General features: G+C 33.9%; 1 protein-coding gene across 1 annotated transcript in view; it reads left to right on the forward strand.

Annotated features, from left to right (window-relative positions):
* PSMA3 (proteasome 20S subunit alpha 3) overlaps positions 1-21,838 on the forward strand; it is a 28,362-nt gene that overhangs the window by 297 nt on the left and 6,227 nt on the right. The window contains exons 2-7 of the mRNA XM_074290233.1: positions 4,411-4,493; positions 13,231-13,354; positions 15,972-16,073; positions 16,156-16,229; positions 18,112-18,184; positions 19,227-19,292. Of these exons, the coding sequence (XP_074146334.1) occupies positions 4,411-4,493; positions 13,231-13,354; positions 15,972-16,073; positions 16,156-16,229; positions 18,112-18,184; positions 19,227-19,292 (522 nt within the window). The remainder of the gene's footprint in view (positions 1-4,410; positions 4,494-13,230; positions 13,355-15,971; positions 16,074-16,155; positions 16,230-18,111; positions 18,185-19,226; positions 19,293-21,838) is intronic.

Here is a 21,838-nt window from a genome sequence, read left to right on the forward strand (position 1 = left end):
GAGCTCGGAGTTTATCCTGCGCCCCTCACGCTTGTGCCTTTCCCCATATGCTACCGCCACCTTCGGCCCTCTCCTGCCGGTTTCTCCTTTGGGAAAGACGCGCCCTTCCCCTCCCCCCCTTCGGATCTTGGGCCCTGAGCCTCGGTAGCTCCCGAGAGCGTGGCCGAGAGACCCAGGCTTTAGGAAGCCGCCCACGGAGAGCTTGATTTCCCAGGCTCCAACAGCCTAGCGAGCGCCGAGGGCCGGGCTTGTTCGCGTTTGCCGAGTCATTTTCTTTTGCCTGTTGAGGAAACCGAAAGTACTGAACCGGGGGCCCAGAGCGGGTGACGGATTGGCGGGGAGGGGAGAACGAAGGGCTGAGGACGGGGGGGAGACTCCTTTCCTTCCCCATGATAGAGGGTGTGGGATCCCAGTCCCCTGAGATTTGTGTAACCTAAGAAACCTGCGGTGAAGGGTCCCTAGAACTCGGCGTGCTGCTGAGTCACGGGACTCCTTGCGTGGGAAGCTTTGCTTTTGCGTCCACATCCTTCCCAAGAGTACAGAAACAGAACCTCAAGTTCTGAAGAAGATACCAAAAAGCTCTTCTTGTATCTGAACTCGGAAAGATGATGATAATTAGAAGAGAAATTTGAGTTGGAGCTGTGATTTTTTTTCTTCCTCTTAAACTTTTTTTACTAAATGTGTTTCTCCCTTAACCACCATCCCCTGGACTCCTATTCCCAAGATAGGCTGCTGCATAGCAGTAGCGTGTTTTGTAGTTTTTAAAGCCTGCATCTAAATTTAAATTACTTCTCTAGATAGGTAGGCCTTTTTTAAGTTTTACAAAGCATTCCCTCATATCATCCCTGTATGGTTAATATTACTTGCAAATATCATTCCAACTTTTAGAGTTGCTACTACTAACCAAATTCATTACAACCCTGGTCTTTCTTCATTTCACTGGCCAACATTTTTCCTACTTTTCCCCACTGCCTCTCTTACCCTTTGTCTTTTCATTCCATTGTCACCACCCCACTTCAGGCTTTCCTTTTCTCCTCTTCAGAATGTTACAAAAGCATCTTATTTCCTCCAGTTTCTGGTATTTTTGATATATTCATCTTATAAAAAATTACTTTTTACTCCCTATAATGGCCAGAATTCTTGGCCTCCAGCTGGTTGGGGCAAGAACATTTATTAATTGAATTCTATGTATAAGTCAATAAAATACAATATTAGTTAGAGATACAAAGACAGAAATGAAGCAATTCCTGATTTCTAGTAGTTTACATTCTATGGGGTATAAACATTTATGAAGATAAGTAAAATATTCTAAATACAAATAAGTTGAAAACTTCAGGGATTGCAAAAGATAGAGATAAGAGTAGCTGCCTTTTAGAATGGGGGTACCACTTGTGCAAAGAAATGGTGTAGAATGTTGTATGTAGGAAACAACAAGAAGCTGGTTTGTTTGGAATATAAATTTATGTATGAGGGGAAGTATTATGAAATCAGTTTAGCATGACAGGTTATGGAGCTTGGTTTTTAGAGGGCTTTAAATGCCAAGGAAGAATTTGTATTTGATTTTAGAAAATAACACAAGACACTGAATCTTGAGCATGCTTTAGGTATAGCAGTTTGTAACTATGTAGAGGATGGATTGTAGATGTGGGAAATGGAAAGCAGGGGAGACCAAATAGGAAAATATTCTGTTGATTAGATAAGAGGTGATGAGAGCTGAACAAGGGCCATGGTCACAATCTTAGAACTGAAAGGGAATTTAGATGAGGAGATTGAGGTTCAGACAAAAGTCAAATTGATAATGATCATAGCTAGCATTCATATATAACATGTTTTAACATTTTACAATTACATAATGCTATTTCATTGGATCAAAACAATGCTGTGAGGTAGGTACTATTATCTATTTTACAGAATAAGAAACTGAGTTAGGTTACAGGACTTGCTTGGGATCACATAGCTAGTAGGTATCAGAGTTTGGATTTGAACTCAGATCTTCCAAATCCTAGTGTGTTTTCCACTGTAGAGTGAAGACATAAGCATGGATTTGAGAGAGATGGGCTTAAAATTGACAGAATTTGGTAACTTATTTAGTGTGTGAAAATGAGAAAGTGATGATAATTGGAGTCTTACATTTTCATTTAACCCTCTCTCACATTATATCAGCTAACTTAGACTTTTCTTAACTGACTTCTCTTCATATTCTCTGCAGCAATCCTGATCATCCGTGGCCTTGATCCCATTTCTTCCCAAATTCATCTGGGAGTTTGTCTCCCTATTCAGACATACTTTCTGTTTCATTTTCATTCTGTTCTGGTCTCCTTCCCAGTTGCTTTCTGGCCTGTTAGTCTTTCCCATCCTTTAAAAAACAAACAAACAAAAAAAAAAAAAACAACTCTTTGATCCTATTAATCCTTCAGATTCATCCTGTCTCTTTTCACTGCCAAGAGCCTAAAAAATAGTTATCTATACTAGTGGTATAAAACTCAGATCCCTGCAGTTTTGATTTGGAAAATTGCAGTATTAACATTATCTGTGTTTTTTTTTTTTTTTTAAATTAATTTTTTTTTTTAATTAAATATTTCCCAACTGCATTTTAATCTTGGTCTGGCCTTGAATTTGACACCTGATCTACACTATACTACATTTTACTTCATTAGCCATTCCCTTTTTTACAACCTTTGAAGTATAGTTTTGACCTTGCCACTCAATTGAAGTCTCCCATGCCATTTTCTCAGTTCCCATTTTTCTAGGACTTTTTGCAGCTTTTGACACAGTTAACCACTCCCTTTTTCTGAATATTCCTTCTATCTTTGATTTCTGAAACATTACTGTATCTCCCATTTGTTCACTTTTCTGTTTTGTGATCTTCCTCTTAAGTCTCTACTCTCTGCCTTGAGCTCTCTTTTCTTTTTCTTTTTCCTCCTCCTCCTCCTTTTTCTTCCTCTCCTTCTTCCTTCTTCTTTTTCTTTTTTTTGCTGAGGCAATTGGGGTTAAGTGACTTGGCCCAGGAGTAAAGTGTTAAGTGTCTGAGGCCAGATTTGAATTCAGGTCTTCTTCACTTCAGGGGTGGTGCACTATCCCTCTTCCCTCCTTTTCTTTTTCTTTATACTTTTTCTTGAAAATATCATCTGCCCCCTTGAGTTCAATTATCTCTATGCAGATCACATATATATACAAATTTTACTTTTCTCCTTAATTTCATGGAGTTCTGCATGTTTGGCTGCTGTACATTTCCACTTGGATAATGCCATCATTTGAACCTCAAATTCAGTTTCTTCAAAACTGAACTCATAATATCTCTTTGAAGGGAAATAGAAAAGCACTGTGTATGTTAATTTTCTCCCTCGATGTATCTGTATCTGTTTTCTTGTTCTTTCTTCACTTCCCCTTTTCTTTCTCTTTCCTTCCCCCCTAAATTCTTTTCTCTCCACTCTCCCTCTCTCAACATGATTCCTTTTTTTTTTTAATTAGCCTCCATTTCTGTGTAAACAAATAAGTAAAGTTCACTCCACTTATATTTAAAGTTTCCCTCTACTCTAATTCTTGTGAAAGCCAACCACAAAGAAAAACAAGACTTTGTCAAGTGTCCCCAAAGCCAGCTACTGACTGATTAGTAGGCTATTGCCCCTCTTCCAACACCAGATGGAGACACTTTTTTTCCCTGCTTCTTCCAGTACATACTGGTAAAAAATATATTGGTAAATTAGTTGGCTGATGGATTTTCTTCTGTTACCCGGCTTGTGCCTCACAAAGTCTTTCCGTCATGATACTCCCAAATTGTTCAACCAAAATTTCTGATACTGTTTGAAGAAACCCCTATCCACCAAGCCACTTGGCTTCATATCTGAATTATTCCTAGACTCTTCCTCTAATCAAAGCTTCATTATTTTAAAAAGACTATTGTAGTAGCTTCTTAATCAGTCCTTGATTTCCATTTTTCCCTCCTGATTTGTCTTTCACCTAGCCAGAAAAATAGTTTGATACCTTCTTTACCTTAATCTAAAATACAAATACTTCTTAATTGTAATGGTAAGGTCCTCCTTATTAAGGATACAAACTTCTTTTCTCAATATTATACCATTCTCCTTAGCATTTTGTGGTTTATTCAAACTGGATTACTAGCTATTCCTTTAACATGTTGGCTCCTTTATCTGAATTTGCACAAGCTATTCCTCATCTCAGAAATGTATTCCTACCTGATAGCTGCTGCTTAGATTCCATAATTTCTTCAGGGTGTAGTTTTTCCTAGAGCACTATTGTCTCTTCTCTCCCTTCCCCTTTAACTTTCTACCGTGTATTTACTTATCAGTGTATATGTTTATTTATCCTCCAGTAGAATGTAAATTTTCCCAGTGCAATCTGTTAGAGATTTCTCAGTATTACATGTTGATGCTTCCTTTTTTCTTTCAGTATGATCTGTCAGCCTCAACTTTCTCTCCTGATGGAAGAGTTTTTCAAGTTGAATATGCTATGAAAGCAGTGGAAAATAGCAGGTAAGGAAAATATTTTACTTGCGTAATGAACTTTTATGCAGATTGTCACTGTCAAACAAATACTGTGTTGTGATTCTGGAAACAGTTTCTTTACTGTTTATTACTTTCTCTAAAATGTTATTTTTATAGTTTCCCTTCAAAGATCAGAATAAATAACAATTCACTGTTTCTTTTGGCTCAGCATGGATAACAATTTTTTTTTGGAGAGGAAATGTATATTTAAAAATAAATTTTCCTTTTTATTATACATTCAATAAATATTTTAAAATGAACATTTCGGTATACAAAACGCTATGTGAAACAGTGAAGTATACTAAACGTAATACGATAGTAAAAGTTACATTTAGATCCTTTTCTATACTTAATTTACTTTTTTATTTTTATAAATATTGATTTTTTTCCTTGTCTCAATATCACTGTTTCCTAACTCACCCCTTCCCAAATAGAAATAGCAAGTAGAGTAAATCATTAGTTATGTGTGACCATTAAGTTTTAATTTTTTCTAAAACATTTAGCATGTCTTCCAAGCCACTCAGATTAATAACCTAAGTTACCTTGGACTTTTCTTGTTCCCTCACTTTTTATATCCATTTAATTGCAAGCCCTCTTGATTCTACCTCTACAACATCTCTTGTTATGCATTCTTTCCACCTTTTAAGACTGAAATATCATAAACTCTTCATTTTCTTCTAAATGTTAAACTCAAATCCCTGAAGCTGTAAGTTGTATACAAATGAACATTATCTCTATCATACTGTATTTTTATTCATTTTGTTAAACATTTTCCAATAGTATTTTAATGTGTTTTTTATGGATATGACCCCTTTGTTTTAGACTTTTAACCAGTCTCCCAGCTTCCCAGTCTTTCCTCTCAAATTAATTCTGTACAGCTAGCAAAGTAATTTTGGATGAGTTACAGATCTATACGTGACAATTAATCATTAGCATCTACTATGGGGATACTATGAATAACTATGGTATTCTAAACTCTAAAGAGTTAAAAAGACAAAAAAGAATCAGACTTTTTTTATGTTAAATCCAATATATGCATACATATTTATACAATTATATTGCTGCACAAGAAAAATCAAATCAAACCAGAAAGAAAATGAGAAAGAAAATAAAATGCAAGCAAACAATAACAAAAAGAGTGAAAATGCTACGTTGTGAACCATACTCAGTTCCTACAGTACTCTCTCTGTGTGGAGATGGCTCCCTTCATCACAAGATCATTAAAACTGGAAGACCTTATAAAAAGATTTTAAGCAAGAGGAGAGAGACAATGTATACATATATAATAAATGTATATACAAAATAAATGAAAGATAATTTTATTCAAAGGCACAGAGATGGAAGTACTTGTGTGAAGAACAGTATAAGGATGGTGGACTTTGACTGAACATGTTCATAAATGGGAGCAACATATAATAAGGTTGTAAAGATGGGGTGGTACCACGTTGTGAGGAGCTTCAAATGCCAGAGGAGTTTGTTTGATCTTAGTTTAGGTAATAAGGGAAATATTGGGGTTTATCTAAGGGAGTGACATGGTCAGATCTGTACTTTTTAGGAAAATTATTTTTATAGCTGTGTGGAAAATAGTTTGGAGTGTGGAGTAGACTAGGCAAGGAGACCATTTAGTAAACTATTGCAGCAGTCTGGTTGAGAGCTTTTTAGAACCTGTACTAGGATAATGTTTGTGTGAGTTGAGTGTACAAGCTATTGTAAATTTGGCAATTCATTGACTTAGGTAAGTGAAGAGTGGAGATTGAAAGTGCGGGTGACTGGGGAGATGGTGATGTCCTTGACAGAAATAGGGATGGTGAAGTTAGGGGATGGGATGGGAATGAATTCTGTTTTGGGGTATTTTGAGTTTGAGATTCCTGTGGAATATCCAACTTGAAATGTCCAAAAAGCAATCATTTTGTGAGATGGGAGCTCAAGAGAGATATTATTGCCAAATAGCTTCATGAATCATCTTTAAGGCCCAGAAAAGAGTGAGAGTTTGGGGGATAACTATAGTTATGAATGAGCTATTGATGATCCCTCAAAAGAGACTGAGAAGGAATAGAAGAGAAAACCAAGGCAGAGAAGTAGCATAAACACTTGGAGAGAAGTGGTCATCTGTGTCAAAAAGATAGAGAAGAATGAAGATTGAGAAAAGGTCTTTATATTTGGCTTTTTTTTTTTTTTTTTTTTTTTTTTTTTTTTTAAGCATAAATGTTTTCACATTTATTTTCTTATTTTCTAACAGACCATCCTATTACAATAATATTAGAACGATTGGTGATCAAGAGAGTCCACTTTTTATCTATGTCTAGGGATCCAAAAATTTGCTTTACCCTCTTCAACTCAAAAGAAAGAATAGTTAAAAAGACAGTAAAAAGAGCAACTATGCTATATTCTCACCTAATGCCTTCAGTCTGATTGCTATCCCATGACTTCTTAGAATCTATTAAAACTAAAGAGAAAATTTAGTTAATGTTGTTTTTTTTTTTTTTTGTTTTTTTTTTTTTAATTTTTTATTATATATATATATATATATATATATATTTTATAATATTATCCCTTGTATTCATTTTTCCAATTTACCCCCCCTCCCTCTATTCCCTCCCCCCGACGACAGGCAATACCATACATTTTACATGTGTTACAATATAGTCTAGGTACAATACATGTGTGCGAATATCACTTTCTTGTTGCACAATAAACATTAGAATCCGAAGGTACATGCAACCTGGGCAGACAGATATTAGTGCTAACAATTTTCATTCCCCTCCCAGTGTTTCTTCTCTGGGTGCAGCTACCTCTGTCCATCATTGATCAACTGGAAGTGAGTTGGATCTTCTTTATGTTGAAGATTTCCACTTCCATCAGAATACATCCTCATACAGCATTGTTGTTGAAGTGTACAGTGATCTTCTGGTTCTGCTCATTTCACTCAGCATCAGTTGATTTAAGTCTCTCCAGGCCTCTCTATATTCCTCCTGCTGGTCATTTCTTACCGAGCAATAATATTCCATAACCTTCATATACCACAATTTACCCAACCATTCTCCAACTGATGGACATCCATTCATCCTCCAGTTTCTAGCTACAACAAAAAGAGCTGCCACAAACATTTTGGCACATATATGTCTCTTTCCGCTCTTTAGTATTTCTTTGGGATATAATCCCAGTAGTAGCGCTGCTGGGTCAAAGGGTATGCACAGTTTGATAACTTTTTGGGCATAATTCCAGATTGCTCTCCAGAATGGCTGGATTCTTTCACAACTCCACCAGCAATGTATTAGTGTCCCAGTTTCCCCACATCCCCTCCAACATTTGTCATTATTTGTTCCTGTCATCTTAGCCAATCTGACAGGTGTATAGTGGTATCTCAGAGTGGTCTTAATTTGCATTTCTCTGATCAGTAGTGATTTGGAACACTCTTTCATGTGAGTGGATATAGTTTCAATTTCTTCCTCTGAGAATTGTCTGTTCATATCCTTTGACCATTTATCAATTGGAGAATGGTTCGGTTTCTTATAAATTTGGGTCAGTTCTCTATATATTTTGGAAATGAGACCTTTGTCAGAACCTTTGTTTTTAAAAATATTTTCCCAATTTGTTATTTCCCTTCTAATCTTGTTTGCATTAGTATTATTTGTACAGAAACTTTTTAGTTTGATGTAATCAAAATCTTCTATTTTGTGATCAATAATGATCTCTAGTTCTCCTCTGGTCATAAATTCCTTCCTCCTCCACAAGTCTGAGAGGTAGATTATCCTCTGTTCCTCCAATCTATTTATTATCTCCCTCTTTATGCCTAAATCATGGACCCATTTTGATCTTATCTTGGTATATGGTGTTAAGTGTGGATCCATATCTAATTTCTGCCATACTAATTTCCAGTTTTCCCAACAGTTTTTTCCGAATAATGAATTTTTATCCCTAATGTTGGAATCTTTGGGTTTGTCAAAGATTAGATTGCTATAGATGTACCCTTTTTTGTCCTTTGTATCTAATCTGTTCCACTGATCTACCGGTCTATTTTGTAGTATATTTGGCTTTTAAAAAGTCATTGTTAACTTGGTAAAGTTAAGTTTGAAACATGATGACATGGTTAGGACATATACTTGGTAGACAAGAATACTTGGGTTTAAGAAATTGATATAAAAGGGAAAAAAGATAAGGTTCTACATAGAATGTAGTTATTAATTAATGCTTATTAAGCAATTTTATTCTTCTTTTTAAAATTTCTTTTAAATTAAAGCTTTTAATTTTCAAAACATATGCATGGATAATTTTTCAACAATGACCCTTGCAAAACCTTGTATTCCAGATTTCCCTTCCTTTCCCCTACCCCTTCCCTAAATAACCCAATATATGTTAAACATGTTAAAAATCTTAAAAATGTTAAATCCTATATGTATACATATTTATACAATTATTTTGCTGTACAATATAGATCAGATTAAAAAGGAAAAAAAAATGAGAAAGAAAACAAAATGCAAGCAAACAACAAAAAGAATGAAAATGCTATGTTGTGAACCATACTGAGTTTCCTCAGTCTTCTCTCTGGGTGCAGAGATCTTTATCACAAGATCATTGGAATTGGCCTCAATCATCTCACTGTTGGAAAAAGCCATATCCATCAGAATTGATCTTCACGTAATCTTCTTGTTGCTTTGTATAATGATTTCCTGGTTTTTCTCATTTCACTCAGCATCAGTTCATATAAGTCTCTCCAAGTCTTTCTGAAATCATCCTGCTGATTGTTTCTTATAAAACAAAAATATTTCATAACATTCATATACCATAACTTATTCAGTCATTCTCCAACTGAGGAGCATTTATCCACTCAGTTTCCAGTTTCTTGTCCCTACAACAAGGGCTACCACAAACATTTTTGCACATGTGAAACCATTTTATTCTAAAAGCTTACAATTCTTGTAGTACAAATAAAACTGTCTTACAGAATAAGCAGGCCTCTAAGATGAGTTCTCCATCACTGGAGGTCTTCAAACAGAAGCTAGATGACCACTTATCATAGATGTGAGCAAAATCTACAGATTAAACAAATGACTTTTTAAGTTCCTTCCAAATCTGAAGTTCTTTGATTGTTATACAGGTTTTTAAATATCATTTTATCTTTCCAAATATATGGAAAGATAGTTTCCAACATTCACCTTTGCAAAACTCTTTGTGTTACAGATTTTTCTTCCTTTCTCTCTCTTCCTGCCTCTACAAGATAGCAAGCAATTTAATATATGTTAAACATGTGCAATTCTTTAAACATATTTCCTTACTTGTCATGCTGCTCAAAAAAAAAGAAAAATCAAATCAAAAGAGAAAAAAAAACATGAGAAAGGAAAACAAATAAACAACAAAAATGAAAATATTATGCTTTGATCCATATTCTATCTCCATTGTTCTTTCTCTGGATGTGGATGACACTTTCTACACCAGTCTATTGGAAATGCCCTTGAATCACTTCATTGTTGAAAAGAGCCAAGTCCATCATTGTCAATCATCCCATAATCTTGTTACTGTGTACAATGTTTTCTTGGTTCTTTTCACTTCACTCAGCATGATGCTTAATTGCTATTTGACTTGATTATATTGGTGTTAGAGCTTTTGATTTCAGATTTAGTGTACACTACTATATGTTGCCTGTCCCGGGATACTTAGGAAAATACAAGTTGCTATAAAGACCAGCAATCAACTTGCATATACTATGGCCCACTCATCATTTTTTTGCACTAGAGACTTTGAGGTTAATGAATTTCAACTGCTTTTGCAAGAGACAGATGTAGCTTGTTTGAAATTCATTGGTTGGTTGTTTCTTGGATTCTGAATTTTAAAAGGTAAGGAATGGTGACATTTTATAGTCTTCTGGCTGGTAGGACTTAAAAGCCAAGTTTTTGTGTTGTGGAGATGATCTTGATATCATCTGCTTTGCAGACATGGAAGGTAAACCAGATAGGCTTTGAATGGAAGAACCGCAATCTGATAGAGATAAAACAAAATCAAACTCAGTTATCCTATAATATCTCAGACAAATTATTAATATAATTTGCAACATTAAGCAGCTTTTTTTATTGATGAGATTTCAGGTTGGTGTTTTTTTTTTTTTTTTTGGTACTATTCATTTCATAAAGTGATTTGGAATTCATTGGATTTGAAGAATTTAACTCCATTTAGATTTCTTTCTTTCTATTACTTACCATCTCCCCATCTACATGATACATTGCTACATTTCAGGCAAACCAAGCAGGCTTTTTAATATTTTGGTTGAATTTTCTATTAGCAATTTGGAATAAAAAGAATCATGGTGTGAAAGAAAATCTTGTGTGAGAACCCAAATCAAGACTATTCTTAAAAGCCATAATTTTAACCTTGAAATGGTATTTTTAGTGCTTCATTTTTGACTAATAGTATTTTCTTCACATTTAATAAGAAAATAACTATACTACCTAATATGCTTGTTGCAGTGTATGCTTAAAGTGTGTATAAATTAGATAATCAAAGTTTTTCCACTGACAGGATAAAACACTTTGTTTTCAATTCTAAGTTATTGGCTTTTTAAAAGAAATCTCAGAGCAAAACTTTTTTTTATAGTGTAACTCCTTAAATTCAGTCATTGTATACAAAATAGATACAAAGTATCTGAGAGAAGTCAAAAAAATTTTTTGATTAAAAAAATACCTTCTGGGAACCTACCAAAATAACATTAATTATTAGTATTGAGTAGTAGATTAAAAATTGATAGTGTTAAGAAATCTTTGAGAGACTTACAAGAGTTTTATATTTTATGTAGTAAGAAATTTTCATGGAGTTTTTAATTAAAATTTTTTTTAAATTATAGCTTTTTATTTACAAGATATATGCATGGGTAATTTTTCAGCATTGACAATTGCAAAACCTTTTCCAATTTTCCCCCTCCTTCCCCCCTACCCCCTCCCCCAGATGGCAGGTTGACCAATACATGTTAAATATGTTAAAGTATAAGTTAAATACAATATATGTATACATGTCCATACAATTATTTTGCTGTATAAAAAGAATCGGACTTTGAAATAGTGTACAGTTAGCCTGTGAAGGAAATCCAAAATGCAGGCGGGCAAAAATATAGGGATTGTAATGGTTCATAGTCATTTTCCAGAGTTCTTTTGCTGGGTGTAGCTGGTTCATTCAAATTCCTTACAGTTTAAAAAATTACTGCTTTATTGAAACTGATTTGGTTCATCTCATTGTTGAACATGGCCACATCCATCAGAATTGATCATCATACAGTATTTTTGTTGAAGTATACAACGATCTCCTGGTCTTACTCATTTCACTCAGCATTAGTTCATGTAAGTCTCTCCAGGCCTTTCTGAAATCATCTGTTGGTCATTTCTTACAGAACAATAATATTCCATAATATTCATATACCACAATTATTCAGCCATTCTCCAACTGATGGGCATCCACATAGTTTCCAGTTTCTGGCCACTACAAAGAGGGCTGCCACAAACATTTTTGCACATACAGATCCCTTTCCCTTCTTCAAGATCTCTTTGGGCATCAAAGGGTATGCACAGTTTGATAACTTTTTGAGCATAGTTCCAAATCTCTCATGGAATTTTTTAAACAAAGGAACTAGTTGATGATGAAGGTGGTATTTGGAGGAAAGTATTAGAAAACTGGACTGGAACAAGGATAGGGAATGCTAGTGTAGGTTTAGGAAAACCAGCTAGGAAGCTGTTAAAAATCACAAGGACCTAGATAACATTGGTGTCGATGAAAAAAGAGGACTTTCAAGGGAATCACTGATAGAATTTGTGACTGATTATGAGGCATGAAAGGGATGTGTCAGAGATAATCTCCAAGTGTAAAGACTGGCTAAATGGTGTGATACAATTGGCAGAGTTGGGGAAGTTGAAGAGCAAACTGATTTGGGTGGGAAGTGACTTTATTTTGGATATACTTATCATTCCCTTCATTAAAAGTCTATTCAATAATTTTCATAAACCTGTCACAATATTTAAGGGATTATTAATTTTTAATAGTTTTTTAGTTCATTCTAACCTGATTGACATTAGTTGAATCTTATAATTTATGACTATTCAAAGAAAAGTACTTTTTCCTTCATAATTATATAGTCAAATAATTATATATAGGTATTTCACTATTTTTGATCTCATTAATGAAATAGGGGTATGGATTGACCTGTACAAACAAAGTGATGATAAAGCCATACATTTTACATATAGTATTTGATGCTCACAAAAACCCTGTGAGGTAGTTGCTATTATCATCCCTATTTTACAGACTTGTCCAAGGTCACAGAATTAGTGTCTGAGGCAACATTTTAATTCAGGTAATCCAAGTCTGCTATTCCATTTGCTATGGCATCAAATTAATTCTAGTCCCTGCAAGATATATGCGAGATAACCCTATAATAGTGGCTTCAGTTTGCTTAGGATGGTTTTGCAACTACAATGTATTTTATGGTAATAAATGTTACAAATAGCCATTTTTCAACCAGCATTTATTAATGTTTGCCAGGCGGGGGGGGGGGGGGAAGGATAACCATGTAGGCCATCTTCTACTCTCTGCTCTAATATTTGGAGGAATGAAGTTGTGGGTAATCCTAATCTGTTTTAAAATAATGTTAAGTCATTCATTGATTGGGTAATTTTTTAAACTGTAAGGAATTTGAATTCTTCCTTTTTCATTTTAAAAAAATTAATTTTCCTCCCACTTGTTTCAGTACAGCTATTGGAATCAGATGTAAAGATGGTGTCGTCTTTGGTGTAGAAAAATTAGTCCTTTCTAAACTTTATGAAGAAGGTTCTAACAAACGTCTCTTTAATGTTGATCGACACGTTGGAATGGTAAGATAATTCCTGTCTTTTAGGTAACTTTCTTCAAAATAATTGTGTTTGTTGGGCTGTGCTTTTTAGAACTAAACAAAATATCGTAGATATCCATAGATCAGACTTTAAACAACTTGAAACATCAGGGCCAATCCTAAAAATAGAAACTAAAAAGTATCTCTAGTAATGAAGCAATCCCTGAACAGTGACCGACAGTTAAAATAGCTGAAATGAGCTAAAGGTTTCTCTCATATATTGTGATTGGTTGGTTTGTCAGTAAGAAATTAAGTGCACAGTCAATGGCCAGTAATGAGTATAACGGCTAAAGAGAAGACAAGAGTGTTGATCATCAGTAATGGTAACATATCAGTAATGGCAATTCAATGGACAAAGGAGCAAGATACTCTGATGATAGATAAAACTCAGGGATAGAGGCAGAGGGTAGTATAATTCAGACATTGGGAGACAACACTATTCAGAGCTCTTTAGTTCTTAAGAGCTGGTGTCATCATGCCTGTGAATTGAGGTCAGAAGGTGGATGAAGAAGGTAGGTAGTGGAGAGGCAAATCAAGTCCTATTTACTCTGGTTTCATTAGAACATTATTCAAGTGGCTCAACACTGTAGATATACCTAGTTGTACGTGTCAGCAGTCTAGGAAGGGCTACAGTAGGAGGCTAAGCCATGATAGAGAACTATAATATGTACAGTAATTTTTAGCAGTCCTAAACTAGAAGAAATATGATTAAGGTATCCTAGAACATGTATTCTAAACTTTCTCTAATGAAAAAATCCAGAGGTTTGCTTCTTGCTTTAAACCAACAAAAGGTAATAAGAAAATTCTGAGCCACATGTATTTTCTTTAGTACTTTATTGATACTAAATTTTGATTTAGTTTATAGAAAAACAATTTGCACATCATGAAATTGTAGAATTTTGAGTTTTTTCACAAAACAATTCCATAATGGTAAAGAAACTTATCTATTTGGACAAAATGTTCCAGTTGCCAAATTAGCATAGCCAACCTTAATTTTAAACAAACTAAGGACAAGTTAAGTATTGTTATGTGTAAAAGCTATGGGCTTCCATTTAAAAAAAAACAAAAACAAAAACCTTTGATAATTAGAATGTGTAATCATCTTAAAACTATCAAAATTATCACATAATCATAACAATTGTTTACATAGGCTTTTGAGGTTTTTATAAAACCTACTCCACATAGCATTTTATAGATGAGTAAATTAGGACTCAAAGGTAAAATTGTATAATATGTAAGCTTAACTAGGGATAGTCAAACAGTACTCTTATTAAGTAATTATAGAATTCACTTTGTGATGTTCCATATTGGTTCTACTACTTTTTTGTGTCTTCTTTGAAGATCACTTTGGAAACTTAGGGTTAGTTGAAAATAAACTGTTATTTTGGTAAATATAGAACTCATTTTGAGAGGAATATTTGTACTAAGGTGTTAACTCAGAATGTTATTATTAAAAAATTTTATGAAAAAAATTGATCATGTAGTTATTGTAGAAGACAGCTTGTATTAACTATGTAGTTTTAAATGTTACCTAGATTTTTCTTCAAATGTTAAATGACAAACTGTCATTTTAGCTTGATGTCATGTTTGCAGAAATGTCATTTTCTGATAGTTTAAGATTTTGTAGATTTATGAATAAAGTTTTCCAGAAAAATCCTAGCACAATATTTGAAATGATAATGAACACTTCTTTAAATCCCATGAAGAAACAATACACATAAAATGAGTGGGTATTGTTGATAAAGTGTTTCTGGTATTTTTATGGTATAGATAATCTTTAAATGTTACCAGTGACATAAAGAATGCCCGTTTATACCTTGTGGTTCCATGAAGAACTCTAATAATCAAGTAGTACTGCCATTTCTTATATAGCATCTTTTCTTAGTCCTAACCCCACAGTTTTGAGGAACTGACATAGCACTGGTCTCCAGAGCTTGAATATACTTTTTTAAAATGTTAGAGAATGTATTGGTTTATAGTTTAGGAAGTAAAAAAGGGGCCTAAAAGTATTGCATTAATCAGAGAAGAAACTTAAGTTCTTAATAGATTTTGTAGCTAAGAGGAGTGTTTTTCTGTTCTCTAGCTTGTTCTCTTTATCCTTTTCTTTCTCTTTCTGTTCCTTATTTTAAAAATCCAAATCTCACAAAACTGAATAATTTTATGGTTTATCATTTATTTATTTTTTCTTTGCTTACTGAGGCAATTGGGGTTATGTGTCTTGTCCAAGGTCACACAACTAGGAAGTGCTAAATGGCTGAGGTTGAATTTGAATCCAGATCCTCCTGACTTCAGGGCCAGTGATCTTATCCACTGCACCATCTAACTGCTCCTGGTTTGCCATTTCTTAGGTTTATATTTCTATTCATTTTCTAGCAAGAACAAAGGTGGCTTAAGGTTTTTTTTCCTCACAAATTAAATGTTTAATAATCTCTGCATTTTGGAATAAGAGTATGATCTTGCATATTTTTGTCTTTATTGGAAATGTAGATTCCTTTCTAGTACCTTTTGAATTTAAATACTGAATGAAATTTTAAAATTATATTTTTTGATTTGTGATAAACATCCTTTTCTTTCATAGTTGTCACTTTTCTTTATTTCAGGCAGTAGCAGGTCTGCTAGCAGATGCTCGCTCTTTAGCAGACATAGCTAGAGAAGAAGCTTCCAACTTCAGATCTAACTATGGCTATAATATTCCATTAAAGGTAAATGAAATTTTGAAGTGCTAGTTGAACTTTAGGAAAATCAACTTATTTACTAACCTCTTTTCATCTTTTTGCTTTCCAGCATCTTGCAGACAGAGTAGCTATGTATGTACATGCTTACACACTCTACAGTGCTGTCAGACCTTTTGGTTGCAGGTATGAAATTTTATTCTGTAAAATGTTCATGAGTGACTAAGCTTATGTAGTTCTAAGCGGGAATCTTGTAATTTGATATTGATACTGTTGAACTGTCAAGAGAAAATAGTTTATTTTTGATAATAAAGGTAATAAGGAACCATTGGAGTTTGACATGGTTAGATCTGTTCTTGAGAAAAATCACTTTGGCAGCTGGAGGGAATGAAATGGTAAGAAGATCAGGTGTCCTATTGGCATTAATCAAGACAACTGTGAGTAAGAACATGGTGGAGTAAAGAAAAGGGGTTAGATGAAAAAGATGTTATGGAGTTAAAAATAGCCACATTGAAGAGTTAAGGATAATACCTGTTATTAGAATATGTGACATGTTCACTTTTAAACTTTAGAATGATAACTTTGAAAGCTGAGTGGAGGATGGAATGGAGTAGGAAAGGTATGAAAGACAGCAAGTATGGATCAATAAAGGCTGATTGAAGATGATATAGAAAATAAGATTTAGAACCCAAATGGAGGAATTACCCTGAGCAAAAAGAGCCACTTGTTCAGAAATTGGAGCAAAGGAAAAAAATAGAATGGAAAAGGGTTTGAGCTACAGAGTGGGGTTGAAAAGGTAATTGCTGTTGGTTGGTTGGCCACTAAGCTGTGAGTGGCATTGATTTATTCTCATTGAGTTTATTAGGATGTTTTTCAGCTCCGAACTTAAATTGAATTTCTTAATTGTGTAAAGATATTTGGGAATTCCTTTTAGAATCAGGAAGCTCCTTAAACTATACCATATACCATACTAATTTTTCATAGCTTTATCTGTCCCACTTCTGAACCTTTACATTTTCTAGCTTTTCCAAAGTTTTTTGACCTTTCTAGATTTTACTATCTTCTCAGGCCAAAGATGTGTGACATATTTGGGATTTTTATGTGTCTTCCCTCTACCAATGCAAATTGCAACCTCTCTAATGTTTGTGCCCATCCATTCCCCAACTGTTGAATACCTATCCTCTTAATTTCCAATTTTTTGCACCATAAAAAGCCACTATAAATATTTTTGTATTCTTTTTTTTTTTTTTTTTTTAATCTCTTTGGGATACAGACTTAGTAGTGATGCTGGGTCAAAGCATATGCTTGATTGGGCATAGTTCCAAATTCTACTCTGGAATTGCTTGATTAGTTCACAACTCTTATCTGTATTGTGTTAATGTTCCAGTGATTAGATGAACCACTTTTGAGCTAGCAGTGAAGACAAGGTGCTAGAAAAAAATATGCAGAAAAAATGTTGGAACATATCTCTAACATTGGAAGACTATATTAGCAAGCTCATTAATAGGAATTTTCAGGCTGGTAGGGGAAAATCAGACATATAAAAAAAAGTGCAAGTAATAGTCTTATTTTGGAAAGTAACAGAACAGTTTCTTCAATAGAAGGGTGAGGATAAAATCCAGATTTTATGGGATTTGATAAAATAGGTGGGAATAGTAAAGATTTGAGATGAAACTAGAAAGATAACAGTTTGTGAAGGATCTTGAGTGTTGTGTGAAGTCATGCAAGCAGGAAAAATCATAACTAAAGAGAGGTCTAAGGAAGTGAAAGTAGGGGGAAAGTCTACTGAGTTAAGTGACTAGGCCATTTGTATCATTAGCGAATGGCTTCAGTTATGAGGATAGATGAAAACCAGATTAAAGGAAATCTTTCTTAAGACCCTTTCTTTCTACTATAACCTTTTTATCAGTGATGGGCTTTTAGAATTTTTCCCAGAAATCCAAGGAACTGAAACCTAGATCATAGTTGTATTTATATTCATAATAATTCATAAAAAAAATTTATAATCACAATAATAATAATAATAATAATAATGTGTCATGTTTATGGTAATTGTTTATTCTTACAGTTTCATGTTAGGGTCTTATGGTGCGAATGAAGGAGCACAACTCTATATGATTGACCCATCAGGTGTTTCATATGTGAGTGTTTTAAATTTTTATTGATAAAACTAGGTATAAATCTTTTACATCATCTTAATTTCTAAATATATATCTCTTCCCCAAATAACAATGCCTTGTAAATGTGTGAATACTTCTACTCAATCTAAATCTATTCCTTATTTTATATTCCTCTCCTGAAAATTTTAAGTTCTGTTGTAATTCCAAAGAGGGTTTGATTATTTTTTTTTTACTTTGACCTTCCTTTAATGGTGTGGTATTTTATCAAAAAGATTGCATTAAAAAGTAAAAAAATAATAAAATAAAATAGTAATAAGCTCTTTGTACTATCTTGTAAAGGATATTTTAAAAAACTTGTTTACTTATTTCAGAATCAAAGAATTAGATAGTTACTAAATTTTGTCATTTAATAATGTACTATTTGAAATGTTTACAGGCATCATTCATACCAAAATTAAGGATAAAATAAAAACTGACTCTTGACAGTGGAAAAAGATTATTGGGAATATTGGAGATAATGTGATTTAATTAAAACTTAAAATATAAATATAAAATGTTACATCTATCTACACATGATTTTTCAAAAAATAAATATTGCATATTGGTCCAAATAGAAATTGGCTTTTTTCTTCTAATTTGGCATGTATAAAAACTGAATGTGGAGGGCGTGTGTGTGTGTGTGTGTGTGTGTAGCTTTATATTAGTTTATTCTTGTATTTAATTTTGAGTAGCATTTCGATGGGGGCTATTTCTGGCCAGTGTATTTATCATTGGTTTTGAAAAACTATTAGTTCCCCTTTTCCTTTTGGGGAATAGAGGGCTTTGAAACAAATATAAATTGCCAAACAAAACAAATGCCCACATTGGCCTTTCCTTCAGAATGTTACACTTGTATTTGTTTTCCCTTTGAAAAATTTCTTTTTAAGGATATAGCATCTGCAGAATAAGAATTCTAGCTTCATTTGTTTGAAAAAGGAAAATTTTAAAATCACATTTGCCTTAGAAATAATTTAATAAACATTTCATCTATTATTATTAATTAATATTTTGTCTATCCTTACAGGGTTATTGGGGGTGTGCTATTGGTAAAGCCAGACAAGCAGCAAAAACAGAGATAGAGAAACTCCAGGTAGGTAGTTTATAAAAATATTTACTTTACCCAAAGGTATAACAGTAATTGTAGCAAAATATAAGGGGGGAGGAGTGGCGGAATCTGTCCTGGGTTATCTCTTACCAAGATTACCTGGGATATTTAAAAATGTTATTTTATAATTGATCAGATACTATAGTGGCATTCACCAAAAAGCCACACCAAAATATAAATTTACTAAATGTGTAGCCAAAACAGACTCGTACTTGTATTCTTGAATACACAGAAAAATATTATTTTAAAACACTATAGCTTGGTGTTGTGGTGTAATCCCTGTGCTGCCTCCAGGAGGTTAAGGCTTGGTAAATTCCTTGACCTTGATGATTCTGAGTCACCGTGAATTAAGGCCTTTCATTGTCAGCACTAAGTTTGGCATGATTATGAGTAGTCTTTAAAAACTGCCTAAGGAGGGGCAGAGCTACTCCTTTGATGGTTGTAATTAGACTGAGCCCTCAGGGAACTCTGTATATTCAACCTGGCAGAAATAGGGAGACACTAAACCCCAATTGCCTTGCAAAAAAAAACACTCAAAACAAATTATTGAATCTGAGGGCCATGATTGTGTTTACTTTGGTTTTTTGGTGTATTTTTTTGTAATATACTTTTGTGTCATAAGGTAAAAGAGTACATATTGTAGGGAAAGGCAAACTATTTTGAGATATCGAAAAATAATTTACATATTACTTAAAATTATGAAATGGGCCTGGTTTATCAGCACTGTATTTTATATCCAACTTGGTCATACCACCAAGTTCTCCAGTGCTGGCTCTGGCATTTAATTACCTGTACACTTTTATAACTGTGAGGAAGTCACATCACTTTTCTGTACCTATATTTTCTATTTTATAAAGTGAAGGGTAACATTGGATTGAGTGGTTTTTTTTCCTAGCTTTAAATCTAATCCCAGAATTGGGGCAGATGTGCTGCCTTGATTATAATTGCATTAGCTATATGCAGTTACTATGTGGATTTTGAATAACCTACTGAGCAGCCATAACCACATAACAGTTCAGAGAGGTCCTATCATAGTTTTTGTGTTATCATCACTTGACATGATTGTCTACCAAACATCACAAAAAGCCACAACTACTAGCATTCTACTAGCCATTCTTCACTTATGGGTCCTATCTGTGTTCATGAGATAGAATAGAGGATGCTGATTTTCAGCTTCCTCATCTACAAAAGGTAATTGGAAGGTCACTTCCACTTCTGGACTGGAAAAGAGTAAGGGACTAAGTTATAAAGAAAGGGCTTTGAATGCTGAACAGAGTATTTCATATTTGCTCCTGAAGGCAAGAGTAAACCAATTGAGTTTATTGAGGGTTACAAGATCATACTTGTGCTTTAGTGGCTAAATGGAAGCTATGCAGGAGTTGGGAGAAACTTAAGACAGGTAGACTTAACTAACAGGTTGTTGCAATAATCTAGACTTGAGGTGATAAAGACCTGCATTACAGTGGTTGCAGTGTTAGAGAAGAATAGAGGACTAATATATTGGAGAGATGTTGCAAAGACTAAAATTGTTAGGTCTTGGCAGCAGGTTTGGATAGGGGAGTGAAATAAAGAGTAAAGAATCTGGAATGACTTCTAAATTGTAAACCTATAGAACTGAGAACAGGGTAGGTAAAAGTACGGGAGTATTTAAAATGAAAGGTAAGTTCTGTTTTGTGTGTATTGAGTTTAAAAATGTCTTCTGGACATCCATTTCAAAATGTCTGAAAGGTAGTTGGAGATCAAGTTTGGAGATAAGCAAAGAGATTAGGACTGGATAAGTAAATTTGAGAATTGTGGTAATCTTGTCAGCTCCTGTGGATTTAATAATCAAATGAAAAAATGTAGGAAAAGAGAAGAGACCTTAGGACAGAAACTTGAGGGACACACCTATGATTAGAGGGAGTGATCTGGATGAAGATCCAGCAAAGGAGACTGAGAAAGAGCAGTCAGAGAAAACCAAGAGAGATTGGTATCCTGAAAACCTAGAGAGAAGAGAATAGGAGAGAATGATTAACATGTAAAAAGTCCACAAAGAGGTCAAGGGGAGCTAGGATTGAGAAATAGCCATTGGATTAGATTTGGCAACTAAAAAATCCTTTGTAACTTTGGAGAAAGCAATTTTGGAAAATGACAAAGTCTTTAGAAGTCAAATTTTAAGAACTTTTAAGTGAGTGAAAGGAAAGTGGACAGATACCTATTGTAGACAATCTTTTTTATGGAATTTAGCTGTAAAGGATAGAAAACTATATGACAGTAATTAAATGTCCACTTGAAATTTTACGGAATAGATTCTTTTATCATTCTGGTAACATATTTACTGTGAGATAATGCTTGCCAATTTCTGTTTGGTTTGGTATTTGTGGCCTTTGGAGTTCCTACCTTCACCTTAATCCAACAAATTTAGTTTGCAAATTTTTTTTTTTTTTTTTTTTTTTGCAACTACTTACAAAAAAAAAAAACTAATGTGTTTATTTCTAAAACCTAGACATGAGGCTTAATATCTCTTTTGTTAAAAAAAAAATAAATGTTAT

This window comes from Sminthopsis crassicaudata, chromosome 2 (genome assembly GCF_048593235.1).
Source record: "Sminthopsis crassicaudata isolate SCR6 chromosome 2, ASM4859323v1, whole genome shotgun sequence".
Taxonomy (NCBI): Eukaryota; Metazoa; Chordata; class Mammalia; order Dasyuromorphia; family Dasyuridae; genus Sminthopsis; species Sminthopsis crassicaudata.